The 16,421-nt window shown below is 37.2% G+C and overlaps 1 protein-coding gene across 1 annotated transcript in view; it reads left to right on the top strand.

The window, feature by feature from the left end:
- CAND1 (cullin associated and neddylation dissociated 1) overlaps positions 1-16,421 on the top strand; it is a 28,233-nt gene continuing 11,812 nt past the window's right edge. The window contains exons 1-3 of the mRNA XM_018080545.2: positions 1-99; positions 4,131-4,274; positions 15,315-15,469. Of these exons, the coding sequence (XP_017936034.1) occupies positions 4,135-4,274; positions 15,315-15,469 (295 nt within the window). The 5' untranslated portion in view covers positions 1-99; positions 4,131-4,134. The remainder of the gene's footprint in view (positions 100-4,130; positions 4,275-15,314; positions 15,470-16,421) is intronic.

Below are 16,421 nucleotides of genomic sequence, written 5' to 3'. Positions count from 1 at the left end.
GAGGTTTGAATTCCTGGCGTCGCAGATGCTCAGAGGCCGAACGGACGAAGCCCTGAGCAACCGACTGTCACTGACCCTCCGCTGAGCAGCGGAGGCCGGGTGAGGTGACCTCCCAGATCCCCTTCCCAGGCTCAAAAAAATATGGAGCCTGGGATTCTACGAATAGGAGCAGGGAGGGCCAGCTAGCACGGCAGGCTTGAGAGGGTCCAGTGGAGGGCCACAAAGAAGATTAAGGGACTGGAGCATCTTTCATATCAGAAGAGACTGAAGGAGCTGGGTCTGCTTGTTCTAGAGAAGAGAAGACTGAGAGGGGGTCTCTTTAAGGCATATAAATACCTCAAAGAGAGATGCAAAGAGAATGGTGGCAGGCTCTTCAGTGGTGCCCAGTGACAGGACAAGGAGCAATGGCCATAAATTAAAAGACACGAAGTTTCACTTCAACATGAGGAAGAACTTTATGTTGCTCAGTTGTTTAGAGTATGGTGCTAATAAAACCAAGATTGTGGGTTTGATCCCCATATGGGCCATTCACTTAAGAGTTGGACTTGATGATCGTTGGGTATCCCTTCCAACTCAGAATATTCTGTGAAATCTGTTGATGGTGGCACTGGAACAGGCTGTCCAGGGAGGTCATGGAGTCTCCCTCTCTGGAGACATTCAAAACCCACTTGGATGCATTCCTGTGTAACCTGGTCTAGGTGACCCTGCCTTGACAGGGGGATTGGACTAGATGATTTCCAGAGGTCCCTTCCAGTCCTAAAAATTCTGTGACTCTAAGCTTACATCCTTCCTGGATGCTGCATGTTGTAGACAGAGGATTCTTGTAGTCCTCATGTAGTTGTGTATTGCTTTTGTGCATCCAGAGAGGGAAGTCGAGTTAAGTCTTATGGCATTTAATTTTGAGCTTAGGATCTGTCACAAGAGCACTACTTTTTTTTGGATCATTTGTTTGCTTTTTAATAAATTAATAGTAGGTAATATATAAAGTATCAAAGTGAGATAATACAAGTAAGCTGTTAAAAAACAGCAGAGAAAATACATTTACATGGTAGCTCTAGCAAAGCATTAGGTGAAAAATAATTACCTTTTTTTGTATTGTGTGCGACCAGAAATTCACATTTGAAGCCTTTATTTGTCAAAGAGAGTACATGAATACAGACAGGGAAAAGACATAAAATGTACTTGTGTTTTGTTGTTTTGCTGCAGCATTACAATGCTTAGTTTTGTGGTTAAAGTAGATGTTGACATCCAAACATTTCTCTTGTTAATATATTAAAATCTAAAGGAAAACAGAGGTGGTGATTAAATTAGCATAGAGTTGGGTTTTGAATAATCTTAACTTTTGACAAACTGGACACAAATGTGATATATTTATGTTTTTTTCATGTCAGTTTCTTTCAGATTGGAATTACTTGGAGAGTTCAGACTAGAAATTTTGGAATTACAGAAAAATAGTGATTAGTCTAAAAAGGGACAATCAAGAATTGCCTGATTTTTTTTTAAAATTATTTCTTTAAATTATTCTGAAACTAGATTCAAACATTTTTTTTCTCTAAATGTTACAGAAGATTTTTTACTTTTGTTGTGCTAATTTACTTCTGTGATTAAGTGATATTTCCAATTTGTGCTTATGGGGAGGATGACTTAGAAAAAGTTCCAATGGATTTGTCACTAAATACTGGTTTTCATGACTTAGAAACTTTCTGCATAAAAGGGTTAGGTTATACCTGTCAAATGCAATTGTAGCAAGCACTTCTTTTCCTCCAGCTGCATGTAATTAAAACTGGTTTTTGGTTCCTTTAGCAGAGCACACTTAGAAATTATCTGTTCTAGGAGCTTTGAACGACTCTGGAATTCTCGAATATTAAAAAAAAATCTTAACGTAGATTAAAATCTAACTTTACAAACCATAAAAAATGCATGATAGACCTTTACAAACTGACTGTTATGCAATAACATATTATATGAAACTTTATCCATTATGCAAATGCATGATACACATAAAATAGCATTTAGTTCTAGTAATTTTATGTGCATTTATTATCAGATTATGTGTATTTGAAGAGGGACAGAGCAATTATCTTGTTGATATCAGGGAGCTGAGTATAAACCACTGTTCAAGTAACCACTTTACTGTAAAATTTAATCCTCCTTTTTTTGGATAACTGTCTTGTTTGTCTTGCAAACTTGGAAGATGTACTTCTTTGGACATACTTCCTGGAAGAGGCACATACTTGCGGATGCATTGTCCGCATGGAAACTCAGGCTTAAATTCTAAACAGGGCAGTAATATAAGGTGGCAGTTTACATCTGGTTGCGGGAGGAGGAGAAAGACTTCTCTGAGTACTGGGTGTGAGGAGCTGCTGACCCCGTGCCTGCTTTGCACCAGGGAAGGTTTGATGTGCCGGCGGTGGAAGCAGCAGTTGTCACTAAAAGTCACATTGAAACTACTGAAAACTATGTTTCTAAATACCAGCTACTGTAACCTAAAGTTGCTTGACCTCCCCATTGCATTTTGGAGTTTCAGTTGTAGTTGAGTGCAGAGGCTGCTGAAGCACTGAGGATGCACAAGCTCTGCCTAGTTTAGGAAGTGACAAGTAGGTGATGAGTGCATGTGCACTCCTAAGGCTGGGAAATAGGAGCTATTGACCAAGGAAGTGAGAGGAGGTTATTAAGTTTTGAAGAAAAGGAGATAAATACTGGCAGGAACTTGAAGACAATTTTTGAGTGTTCTAGTACTGTGTGATTTCATGTATATCCTTAAATTCCATCCTATCTGTCCATTACCTTTACTTACCTAGTATTTTTTCTCTTTGCTGTTCTTAAAACTAATGCTGTTTGCATTCACAGCCTGTTTATGTGCACATCTGGTTCCGGTCAGACTGCAGGCTTGCTTCAGTGGGACTGTTGGAGTGAATGAAAAACGAGTGGGGTCTTATCTTAGAAACACCTTGAGACTATTAAACTGGAATTACTCTATTAAAAGACAGGACAAGTTGAGGTCCATTATATGAGGGAGGGCATCTGGCATTTGTGATGCATATTAAGATTGTGTAGAGTCTTGGCTTTAATTTTCAATGAAAAAGTAGTATCTGGCATGTCAGGCTGCAGAGATAACCTTCCAAGTAAGACCTGAGCTCAAGTGATGTCTGCTTGAGGCCGATGTGTCTAAAGTCCAAATGTCACTCTCAGCTGTTTAACTACAAACCCTTGTTATCAGGGGCTTGGAATGGGGATCAGTATTGGTACCAAAGCCCATGGGATTTGTACTTGAGTAATACATCTGTATGACTGCTTCTGAGTAGAGAGGGTACTTACTTACAAAGGAAGAATGGGTTGGGAAGCAGTCATCAGAAGGAAAAGAAACAAAAAGCATAAAAGCAGTATTTTTGGAAAGTCATCTGTCAGCATATTCTTCTATTAGTGGATGTGACTGTTATTAAATAGTAAATTAATTGCCATGAAAGATGATTTTATTTGCTTGATTTCTCGAGAATTAATTTTGTTCTTTACCGTGACACCCTGGATTGTGGGATGGGTAAATGTGATCAACTGGTTTCTAGACTGTGAACAAACTAGTGTATACAGGGCAAGAAAATGAAAAACACATGAAAGATAAGCTTAACTATTATTTCTCCATTAATGAATGTTTGGCTTTTGTGAATTTTATGGGAGAATGTTTGGGAAACTATATTTTTCTTCTTGATTAAAATTTGTTTTAAAATAGACTCAGAGCAGAGAATAATTCTTTTAACAAAGTTTTTTTAAAAAGCTTTTTTTTACAACATCAGCATAGCTAATTAAAGGACTATTTAAAATCAATTAAAGGGTCAGTTTTTCTTTGTGGAGATCATACGGAATATAATATAAATAAATGCTAGAAATAAAATATATAACTGTTCTTATTAGACAAAGATGATGACCTAACTCAAAGTTATTGTCCTTTTCAAATACAATTTTCCTCCTTTCTGTTCTATAAGTGCTACTTGCATCACAAAACAGACAGCAGGAATCCAATGTTAAAAGTGATTTATTTGATAATGGACGGTGGAAACTGAGAATCTTAAATCCTGAGCACTGTGAATAACCTGTGTCCTTTTAGCAATAATTATCTGACCATCTTTTGTCAGGTTTATGGCTACTAATGACTTGATGACGGAACTACAGAAAGATTCTATCAAGCTGGATGATGACAGTGAAAGAAAGGTGGTGAAGATGATTTTGAAATTACTGGAAGATAAGAATGGTGAGGTGCAAAACTTGGCTGTCAAATGGTAGGTATTCTTTTTCTGTGATGTAAAGAATTGATGATGACTGAACAACATAAAGTACTTTTGAAAAACTCAAAAACTACCACTGCTACACAAAATAATTGTGAAACTGATGTCCACAAAGGAACCCTTGCTCTTAGAGGTTACTTGCCTTAATTGTAGTTTCTTACAGAACTATCTTTTGTTGACACTGGGGATTAACACTTGAGATTTCAGACAGCAAATAGCAGTTGCAGCCCTTGCTGAAAGTATTTGAGTGACACACTTGTTCTTTGGTGATAATTCTTGAATGCTAAATAGATACAAATAGCTTATAATTCAGGGGTAGTTGCCACACCGGTATTTGACTGTGAGAAGTTAGATGATGTATAGGGGAAGAATTGTAGTATTGGAGTACTTCTCAAGCAGAGATGAAAACACAAAAAGGTAAAGATATGGTCTTGGTTATCAAATATGGAACTTCCCTTTTCATTAGCATTCAGAATACTGTGTTAATGGTTTTGCAGGCTTTACAGGAACTGTAAATGTTTTATGGGGTCAGGGTGCAGTTACTTTTATTTCAGAAACTTTTGTTGCTTCACTACCCTCTCATCCTCGCTTTATTTAGTTTTACATGTGGTGTGACTTTTCCAGAGCACCCTTTGAAGAGGTGCCACGTTTATTATGACTTTCTGTTCTTGACCATTCTGACTTTTTGCGCCCATGAAAGAGGGCCTCTCTTAAGAAGTTCTGGTGTTTCTGAGAATGATTCTTGTTTGCGAGCTCAGGTTTTTTTATATTCTGTTTACACTACCTGTATTCCATGAGGCATGGATTGAAGTAAGTTTGCTTAAGTACAGCTTAAGTTCCATGACTTTGAAACAGATTGCTTGTACTCAATTAGAGAAGTATACTGTTATGAAACTTGGCTCAGGCTTAGAATTGTCTTTGTGTGAAATAGCATTTTGTGGAAAAGTTATGTTATGGCATACATGCAGTACTCATTTTCAATGTACATCCTATAGTTTTTGTGAAGGTTAGATTAATGCACATAGACAGTTTATACATCACAATCTTTAATGGTAGTGTCAGAATTTAGGATCTATAGTACAAGTAATGCTTATTGAAACATTAAAGAAAGATTGCAGAGGGGAGAGGATGAGAAAAAAGAGGGCTGTGTGTGTGCACATGTCCAATTTTATTAACAATTCTTCAGTTTTTAAAGTTACTTTGATATACTAATAAAATTTTTTGATTTAATTAATATGACAGGATCTCTTTCAAATTTGGAGTGTTTTCGAGGAGTCCAAATAATGTTAAGGAACAGTGTTAAATTTACTGCGATAAGAAACATCACGGAAAAATTTTCAGGCGAATTGTGAACATTTGTGTTGAAGGTATACATTGCAGAACTTATCAAGTTTTGGGGTTTTTTTTGGTTCTTGCATCCCAATCACTTGCAGATATGCTTTGGATAAAAAAAACCTCCACCACTCTTTTAGAGTATTCTTTTCTTATGGTGGCTTATACTCACAGTATTGTTCATGACAGTTGTAGGCCAGTCTGAGCTAATGCTGTTCTGCTGTTCTTGTCCTCCTTGTCCTTTTTCTTGCACTGCTTCTTATCTAGTTTTGTTATAGACTGGTTTGGGGAATTAGTTTTCTTCTGGCTTAGTGCTCTCCTACAATCAGATGAGCTTTAATAGAAACATTAGTGAGGGTGAAGGATGGGAGAGGCTGAACACTATTAAGCTGTAGTTATTTTGAAACAGTTCAAGCTAAAGTCTTCCATCTACTATAGCACTGAATGTAAGCCTGATTCATTGGCAAGTTAAATTCAGCCAGCATATTTTTCTTGACTTTTTTGATTTTAAATATTTTGTGTTCTTGTGTATTTCTGTTACTGATTTTCTGGCACTTTCAACTGAGGAGAGCATAAACTGTTTAGATCTCTCTTAATTTAAATTCTGTGACAAACTGTAGAGACTATCAGCAGTAACTTTCATCAGACTGGTACTTGATGACCCATTAAAGAATAGATTCCCTCTCTTATAGAAAAAGAATTTAAGGCAAGCCTATGTACTTTTGAATCTGTATTTGAGATAGATTTTTCCTGAGGAAGGGAGAAAAGTTTTGCAGCTTGTTAGGGGAGCTTCCTCTACAGGTAGATGAATGTAAATGCTCTGAATGGCAGAGGAGGTAAGGATCACTTTTCCAAGGTTGGATTCTTGAGGTCACTGAACACAGCAGATTTAAAACAACTCAGAGCAGCCGTAAAACTATTTATTTTTAGGCAAGTGTAGCAACAAGTAAGCAGTGTTCCTGGTTTTGTCTTTTCTGCTGCTTGAGTAGGGAGGACTCTATTGGTTAAAGTGCTGATGAACTTTTTTCTTATCTGTACAAAGCACACTAGTGATTTTGTTCCTGATATTTACAGTTATATTATGCTGGTTTTGGGCAGGATAAAACATGTTGTTCTTTAGCAGAAGTCAGTTTTTGGGTTTGTGGATATTTGGGTAGCTACCTTGCAAGATGACTGTCCAGTTCATTTCTGAATAAAAATGAAAATTAATGAGCTGCCTTAGTACTCCTGAAGTAAAAGTCAATCTACTCTAATCTTTGACCTTACAAAAGAGAAAGGAGTTTTATTTATCAAGCTTCTCTTGTAGGCCATAGATACAACCTATGTCAGTAACTGCAAGTTGTTTACCTTGTTTTTGTTAATTTTATGTAAAATTTTAAATCTGTTCATGTTGTCTACATTTTTTCTGCAGGAATGGTTTTTGCTTCATCTGATAGTCCTAGGCTGTTTTACAGTTAGCCACCATAGAAAACACTATTGCACATTCTTACAGCGTGGTATCGTGTGCACCTTATGGGAATAGTAGTTACACTACCAGTAGCTTTTTTTAGGATTATGTGCATCTGGATTAGTCAAGCAGTGTAGTTTGTCTAAACATAGATATTATGTTGGGTGGACTTGTTCTTCATTGATGATAATGTTGGTAATGTTCTTTTGGCCTGAATTTCACATTAATTGTTTCCTGTGTTCAGTATTGCAGTTTAAGGATGAACTGCTTCACTTTTTGAGCAGTTTTCTATGGTTTGCTGTTCTACCACTTAAACCTATGCATAGAAATCTTTATTGATTCACAGTGTGAAACATTTCCTGTGACCTGTAAGAACCCAGATGCACTCACATATCTCTGTCCATGGGGGAATTAAAGTACTTTCAGTGATTCCTCCCTTGTGATACTGTAATTTCTCTGCATTTACCAGTGTGACTCCTCTGAGCAGTGATTCAATACAACTAACTGCCTGACGCTGTGAGTCTTGAGTCATTAGTGTGAACAGGATGATGCATGTATTGGCTGTTGTGTGGCTGATCCAGTTGAGCAGCTTCAAAGCATTTTGGATGCTGTGGTAATACACTGCTGCGCATCATGCAATACTGGTGGTTTGAATAATGTTTTGGTTTTCTTTTTTTTTTAATTTGTGAATTTTAACTCTTCCCTGTAAATAAATGTGATTATTTGATAGCTATTAAAGTATGCCAGCTTGAGACTATAATTGAGTTGGTGTCCGTCTTCTTGATAAGGAGCTGCACTATCAACACCTTTATTTTCAAATGTATGTAACTTAAAGGAGGTAGTGTGTTATTGTTTATTTCCATAGGCAGCTGAATGACCTTTTGACTCAGAGAAACTGGACACAAATTATTGGTTAGTGAAAAGGAAAAGATCAAAGAACGCTTAAAACAATATCCAAAACAGCCTTCGAGTGTGTAAAATACTTACCTAAGTGCAAAAGCTTTGTAGTCAGAATTGATTTTATAAAAGAAGGTTATAGTTTATTTTTAACTTCTGATAAGCTTAGTTTGTAATCTAGGACTAATGTCATATCATTATGTCCAGTGATATCTACTGATTTTGAAGGCCAGGAAAGCTTGAGGCAATCTGTTTTTAAAATTTACTTCACAATTGGCATGTCTGCTTGATTGAACTAATAGGTTGAATAAATAGGACTGAAGGTACTGATTCAGGAAAAATATGGTTTAACACTTTCTAGAAACTGTAATGTATAGTGTTTGTCTGAATGTCATTAAAGTGGTTTGGTCATCTTTAAAACATTAGCAAAAAAGTGTTTCTATACTAAATTGAGATGAATCTAATTGACTGGCCTTGTCTGTGATTGTTTTAGTTACTTACATTTGAAGAACAAACATATTTAAATCCAAAGTATTTAGGAGCTGTTCAACAGTTCATGTTTAAAATAAGTCCTTACCTATAACTTGAGATGCTTTCACTTATGAACCAAGAGTTTTTTAGTGGCGACCTGCTTCTGATATGTCACAGTCAATGTATCAAAAGATGGTGTCAGCTGCCGGTCTCTAGGATGTGGAAGTTGTATTTTTGTAGGGTTGCACAAGAAATTGTAAACTGCAAAAAGCAGAAGACGTGACCTTTCTGGCCAGTAGAGGGGGGATGACATTGCCACCTGGAATTTCACCAACCAGATAGCAAACTCTCTCCATATTGATCAAAAGCAAACCTTTAGGATTGCTATTCTGCAGGTTTTGAATATTTTTGAAAGGATATTGTCACTCAGATTTATTTGAATTTGCTTCCATAATTGTACATGTGCTTGTTTGTCTTTCCTAGTGCTTCTATTTGCTGGAGCAGACAGCGTTATGGATGAGAAATGGTTTATACAGATTCTAACCTTGTATACCATAACCTGTTGACTGAAATGCCCAGGGAATTTCTCTGGCTGTGGACAGTCATTGTAGCTTGGAATTGTTTGGGTTTCTACTCTAGTTGATTTATACTTGCAAAACAATTTACTATGCTCCAAGGGTAGACGAGTGTAACAGCACTGTGAGTAGCCACTGACTGACAGTGGAGTGTATTTGAAGAGAAGCTGTATATATAGATGTGACAATGAATCACTGCGATGGGAGAGCTTGGCTGAAGAGTGAAATCGAGTTGTGGAGAAAGCTGTGAGCTTTTCGAGCAACTGGAGAAAACGTTTCAACTGCAGCCAGGGATGGCTTGTTGTATTTGTATCTCAGAGGTAATTCTTGGTAAGAATCCTTGTGTTCGCAAATGCTTGTGTACCGGTTTATCGGGAGTTGATCTGTTAAAAGGAAAAGGTCTTTATCAGTATCAGTGGTAAAAATTATTTTAATAACATTGCATTATTAATTTAACATTATCAAAGCAGTAAAATGACCAGATTGGATTGTGGATATGGTCCTCTAAACCCCTGCTCTCAGAGGTTTGGTAGCTGTGGAGATTGTTTAATGGAATCTGAAGAATCCAGTACAGTGCCCTTTTCCTAAATTAAAGGGCAGTGTCTGGTTAAGGCCTGAGGTTTGACTGCTTTTAATGAAGGGTACTCTGTCAGAACTGTTCATCTCGGCAGGTTCTGCTGAAGCAAGTGAGAAAACATTCCATTACGTCTTCATTTCTGTGCACTTAAAAGGCTTCTTTTTATGCCTTTGATCAGATACCAGTCAGTATCTCAATTAACAGTCCTCTTGAGATTACCCACATGCTGTATCTTCTAGAAATGTTGACCCAGAGTTGTTCTTGTGTTTTTATTTTAAAGCTATCTCTATATCTCCATAAAATACTCTGCAAAACGAGTAAATTGCAAACTTCCTGAATTTGTGGCATTGGTGTGATCACAATGTGTGAATTTCATATGCCTGTGGCCTAGTTTGACTAATGTCAAATTAGTTCCAAGTTTTGTGCATTAACAGAACTGAGTTAGTTGTAAGTGATGTTTCAGTGCATAGTTTTGGTAAATATGTTTTGCCTTTGCTGCTTTCTTCCCCTCTCCCCGGCCCCACACACACTGCCAGTATTTTCAGCAGGTGTTGCCACACAAGTAGGGTGGGTGAGGAAAGAAAGAAACCAAGCAGGTTACAGTTTGTGAAGGAAGGCATGAATAGTGCTAGGTGTGATTGCTTTGGGGATTGCATATTCCTGGGTGTTAATCTACATACTGTGCCTCAAGTGCAAACAGTGTTCTGAGTTCATGGGAGTAACACACATTATGAGCATGGCCATTGGAACAGAAGCTCCTAAGTTTGCCTGACATGGTGACAGACCATGCCAAAGCTTTGAACCTTACTCTGGTTACTATCATAGTGTAAGTCATGCATAGTGTGTGAATAGAGAGGCTTGCTTGTCCGTGTCCTCCTCTGTCTATGTGTCTTGCTTGTTGCCTTTTGCTTCTGCTGGGCATTTTTAAATGAAAATTAGCCCTTGCCACTGTGAATTCTTGGACTTGTGAGAGAAGGGTAGCAGCAGTGGGGTACATACAACAGGTTTTTGAATGAAGGATGTGTTTTGGATTTGTCCTGCTGCCTAGATCCATGACTGCTAGCTATCCAAGAGTGAAGATCATAGATCTCAGCCCTTTTGAGTCCATCTGGAATTACTGATTTGAAGTCTTCTGAATCTGAGCCTACTCCTCCAGTCTTGTTCCCTCCAACAGCTCTAACAGTTTAGTTTGAGCTGTCAGAACACTGGGGTTTTTTTTCGAGAGTGGAGAAAATGGGTGATCAGATTGTGTGCAACAGTGTTTTTTGCAGGCCTACACTTGTCCTGTGGTGTGAACTGTATAGTGGTGAGGGATGGCTTTGAAATGACTGAGAGGACCTCTGAAGCATGAAGTGTAAAAGGTGTTAAGAGCTTTAGAGTCCATTTGGGAGCCTTTGTAGCAGGAAGAATGGAAAGTTTGATGCTCTGAGACTGACAAGAAAACTGAGTATCAGAAGAAGTTGGATCATGTGGTTTTGGATTTACCCTGTAGGTGCTTCTAAGTTATGTTTGACCAAACTGTTCCTGTTTTCCCCCATGACCTCTCAAAAGTAATTTGCTCTGACCAGATGTGGAGATTGTCAAATTGACCAAAATGAACAAAGTTGTTGTCAAGTTTGACTATACATTCAAAAGTTGATTCAGTATGGTCCAAGGTGCCAAGGCACATTAAATATGGTTAACAGCACTTTGGAATGAAGCTACACCTCCTTGGGTCTCCACTGTCAAAGTAATGCAGGGGTTTGTCTTTTCCTCAACAGTACCAGCAAGGTAGTAAGTGTGTGGGGTGAGTACTGTACTCATGGTGAGTACAGTACTAAGCTCCTGAACTAACTTCACTGCCTTTATGCTGAATGCCAGAGCCTTGAGCCTTTTCTTCTGAATAGTGATCTGTGACCTATGTGTTCCCTCACAACTGCCTGGCTGACAGTTTTATTAGCTAGTAGTGAACCCAGGGCCCAGCTGTTTTCTTGGAGAGTTAGACTTAAAGCTCTGGAGACATTTCAAGTAAAACAAACCAACTAACCAAAAATGTTTCAGTATTGTCTTGAATTTTGTGCTTGTCTCTCATTACATATAAGTTAAGAAAGGAACTCTCCATTTGATAAAGACTTGAGTGATTTTTCTGTCTTAATACACTTGTGTGATTTTGTAATACAATATTGTGGGAATTAGATGATTTAGGTACTAAGCATAAAGTAAGTTTTAGACTGAGTGGCATAACTTAATTTGGATTTTGAACCATCTACTGTTAGAATAATAGCCTTCACTGAGAGCTTAGTATCTTACTAGCTTGGGCAGAATTTCTGTTTGCCTACAGATCATTCCTCCCTCCTCTAGTTTTGTGCAGTTTACTTAATGCCTGCACTTTTTTTATTATGAAATTTGCTCTTAATTCAGACTAATTTTCAAAATCTTATGAAATAAAACCAAAACATTTTTTCCCTCCACTATAACCACTAGGGTCTGAAAGGATGTACTTTGAATCCAGATAGTTTCTTTCCAGTAATCTGGTACAATTAGAATAAGATGTATTGAATTTATTAATTTTACTAGTGCTGCATACTGATATTTGTTAATCAGGGTTTAGTTCTGTACCATGACCTGTCAACTCCATTATTACATTGTACAATCAAATGTATGAAATTGGAAGTTCTCCTCCCACTTTTTTCCTAGTGTCTTGAGCTTGTTTTGTTTTTTAAAGTGCTTTGAAAGGCTGGTTTTGGGGAGGAGGGAAAAATATTTACCCTTGTGTATCATACTAGCTTGTAGCTGAACAGTTTTAAAAGTTTGATAATTGCTATTTATTTCAAATCAGTGAAAACTGTAGTGCAAATGAATATATTAAAACAAAGTATCACAGAACACGGAATATGGTGAGTTGGAAGGGACGCACAAAGATCATTGAGTCCAACTCCTGGCCCTGCACAGGACCATCCCCAAGAGTCACACCATGTGCCTGAGAGTATTGTCCAAACACCTGTAGAGCTCTGTCAGGCTTGGTGCTGTGACCACTCCCCTGGGGAGCCTGTTCCAGTGCCCAACCACCCTCTGGGTGAAGAACCTCTTGCTAATATCTAACTTTCAAATTTTTTTCTTTTCCTAAGCATGGGAAAACAGTCTGTCTTTGGACAGCATACTCCCTTTGCACTTGACAAGGAGTCGAACTAGGGAAATACTTCCAGTTGGAAGTTGTTTTATTGTTAATTATGTTAATCTATTTTACAAATAATGTCATCATCTGCTTGTAATACTTCTGTGTGCTTCTATGTTTCAGTAAGGTTGTGACCATATGGTCCTAAATTGAAGTAGTCTCAAAAGTCTGACATATTGGTAGTGAATAGTGGCATGTATTTGAAATTCTAAACTTTGCTTTCTTGATCTTAGTCTTGTTTTGATAAATTCATTCATTTTTCCCCTAAGGTTTCAGTTTGACTGCAACTCTCCAACATTAGTATTTATTGATCCAGTAGACATCATTTTAGTTTCAATTAACTTTGATACAATAAACTTTAATGAGAAGCACGTGTATACAGTGTTAAAGTTCAGTTTGGAAAAAGCTAAAGGGTGTATGGAGGCAGTACATTCTAATGTAGTCCTAATCAGTTAGTGATTGTCTTTAAGATGCTCCTTTTTCTGCATTTGTTCATACAATGATTTCCATATGTTACAGTTTTATAGTACTGATTTATAGAGAGGTCGACTGTGTACATTACGTACAAAGTTGAAGGCCAGATACAAAATTTGGACCCTGCCTTGTGTCATGAATGGGTGGTTAGGCTGCTTAAAGAATCACCATCAAAGGTACTGGCAAAACCCCCAGGTTTTAATATGAATTTGTGTGACTTTAACAGAGTTCAATGGCAAGGTTCACTCTGTTACTCACTACATAGATGAAGCATATATAGGAAATCTTACCCAGATTGTTTTGATACAAAGGGCTCACTTAAAATCCTCACACTTTACAGCTCTTCAAAGTTCACACTGAGAGCATACATGTAAAATCCCTGAAAATCTTATGTTATCTCTCACTATGGCTGAAGTTGAATTTGATGGTGAATTTAACTTGAAATGTGTTTCATAGGAGGAAAAACATTGAGGTACTGAAAATCAGGCTGTAGGATTTCCTTGGTGGGACATCTGGAACAGCTGCAAAACAAGTAGGGGATGGTCTGTGCACAAGACCAAGTCAGAATGCTACTCATTATCCCTTTGATGCAGGTGGAAGAGAAAATAAATAATAGTTTTCTGGAGGTACACTTGTGTTTTTGTTAATTCCGCTAATGGGCTACACTTCTAAGTCACAATTCCCACTTTTTCTGTAGATAGCCCTCGCTACTCCTGTCTCCGTTCTTGTGTCAATACGTTGCTTTTCCTTCTGTGTGACTGTTGCTCACAGCAACTTGTCCTCCTGTCCTCACTTCTGTCGGGGTCAGTACAGAACCTAAATGTGTTAGAACTTCAGCTTCATGTCACATCTCACATCTAATGTTGTTGTCTTATTAATAAGCATGCTTTCTTGAATTGGGTAGTGATACTATGGATGTCACCACAGAAAATTAAACAGAGAGTAGATGGCAAGATCAAGGTACAGGGAATGAAAGCTTTTGAAACAAAGAAGCTTTGTCTTTCAGGGTGGTTACTGTATGTGTAGGCTAACTGTACTGTTTTTGATGGACAGCTTGTAACACTTTTTTTCAGAACTCAAGGTGTTAATTGTTAATGTATATTTGAGGGAGTTGAGTTAGATTAAAATATTTGGTAATTTCAAATATTTCCAAATAAATTTCCCATTTCTCAGATGCCTTGTCTAAAGGCAGGTATTTTAAAATAGGGAGAAACTAAATAAGCAAATTTGCAGTGAGAAGTTGTTACAGAGGTTTTTAACAGATGAATAGGAAGACACAGGCAATAAAAGGCTTGGGGGTTTTTTGTAACTTCCCTTTCGGAACAGAACATTAAGAATGAAGAGATGCTGGAAGTTGGTGATAGGGCTAGAGAGGTGGTGAAAGATGCTGTATTTCTTAGCAATGGACTAGACTTTACTAGGACATCCGAAGTTTTAGTATTTTGAACAATTTGAGAGCATTTCACAAAGGAATACAGAATTGTTGCAATTCTCAAAATGGTTGGAATAACTAAAAATTCGCAGTTCAGAGGAAAGAGGAAGTGTAACTCTGCTGCATGTATGTGGTGCTTGTAGTCTGTGTGAAGGAGGACACGCCATATCACTGTTTTTTATTTTAGTATTTGTATTCTAATAAGGAAGGCACTCTAAGGTATAGAAGGAGTCTCAGTGTGTATCAGATTGAATCCAAGTGTTGTAGAGAATAAAGATGCAGTAATTAAGAATGTTGCTTACTTGCCTGTGGAGTAAGTAAGCACTGGTGGTCAAGCAGGTGAACTGATGGCTCTGGCTGGGTAATTTTTGTTATAAATGTTGTCATTAAATGAGAAGTAAGAGGGACTCTGGTTTTGGCACTGAAGCAGTAAAGTCATGCAGAAGCCGTTTCCAGTACCAGATAAAAACCAGGTACTAAATGAGCATTTTGTTACTAGGTTTATGGAAATGAGTTATCAACCCAACCAGCTAGAGGTTTTCAGATTTTAAAATTCTGCTTTGTATTGCTACCAAACCCAACCCTTAAGTTTGTGACTTGAATGCAAAATACTGAAATAAAATGACATGTTTTATTTAGGGTTGCAGATTTAATTCTTTTCTTCTCTTTATACAGCCTAGGACCTTTGGTGAGTAAAGTGAAGGAGTATCAAGTGGAGACCATTGTAGATACCCTCTGTACAAACATGCTCTCAGACAAAGAACAGTTACGTGACATTTCAAGCATTGGTCTTAAAACTGTGATTGGAGAACTCCCCCCAGCTTCCAGTGGTAAGGCATTTTGTACTCAAGGATTTATCTAGTTGTGTAATTTACTAATTCAAAAAGATACAAAAGCCTGGTCTTTTAATGAAGAGGATTCAGTTCATTTAGCCTTGGAACTAATTTCTGTTAGGGCAAAAATGTATGGCACAAATATCCTTTTAGTTTCTCCTTCTCTGTATTGCTAGATTTTACTTCACAAGTTTAAAAACTTTTTTTGTTTTACTTAAGGTTTGCATTAATGTGGAAAACAAACTTAGAGTATATGAACTTTGGTATAACAGGTTGAGTGTGAAAGCTTCTATTTTAATAATTGCCTGGTGGAACTTTTCTAAATCTCATCTTGCTTTCTGATTGATAGTACACTTTAAAATTGATTACAACTTGGGTATTTCTCTCTAACCATTTGATTTCTTGTCTCAATTTCTGGGAAGTGTTTTGGAAAGTACCTTTTGAATTACTGAAATGCTTACCTGCAGATTTAAATGAAGGCAGTCTTTCCTCCAAAAGAGATATTAATGTTGAACAGCTCATCACTTAATGGCATTACTTTTTATTCAAGTGCTTTTCAGATATCATAGCGTAGGAATGAGAATAGAGAAGTGATTAAAAAGGCTTTGGAAATGACATTTTTAGAGACTGAGGTCTCTTAAAAAAAAGAACTCTGATTTTAATATCCCTTTTGAAAGTTGACATGTAAATCTTGCTTTTATCAAGCGGTAGTGAGATGCATAAACTTTACATAAGCAACTAATTTTAAGTAAATTGCTTTTACAGTTTAAAAAGCTTTTACACTTTCGTTTGCCTACACAAAACAAAAGATTTATGGGTAGAGGTAAAGCTCAAACAAAAATGCAGGAAAATCTTTCAATATCTTTAACATTCCTAATATAAAAATAAACATGTTACTTCTTTCTCTCAACTCAAACATAGATTGTTGCCTTTTTTCTTAGCCTTTGTG

The sequence above is a fragment of the Manacus vitellinus genome, unplaced genomic scaffold, assembly GCF_001715985.3.
Source record: "Manacus vitellinus isolate BGI_N305 unplaced genomic scaffold, ASM171598v3 scaffold_5_pilon, whole genome shotgun sequence".
In the NCBI taxonomy this organism is placed as follows: Eukaryota; Metazoa; Chordata; class Aves; order Passeriformes; family Pipridae; genus Manacus; species Manacus vitellinus.
Note: the sequence above shows the minus strand (reverse complement) of the source record. Positions and strands in the feature narration are given on the sequence as shown.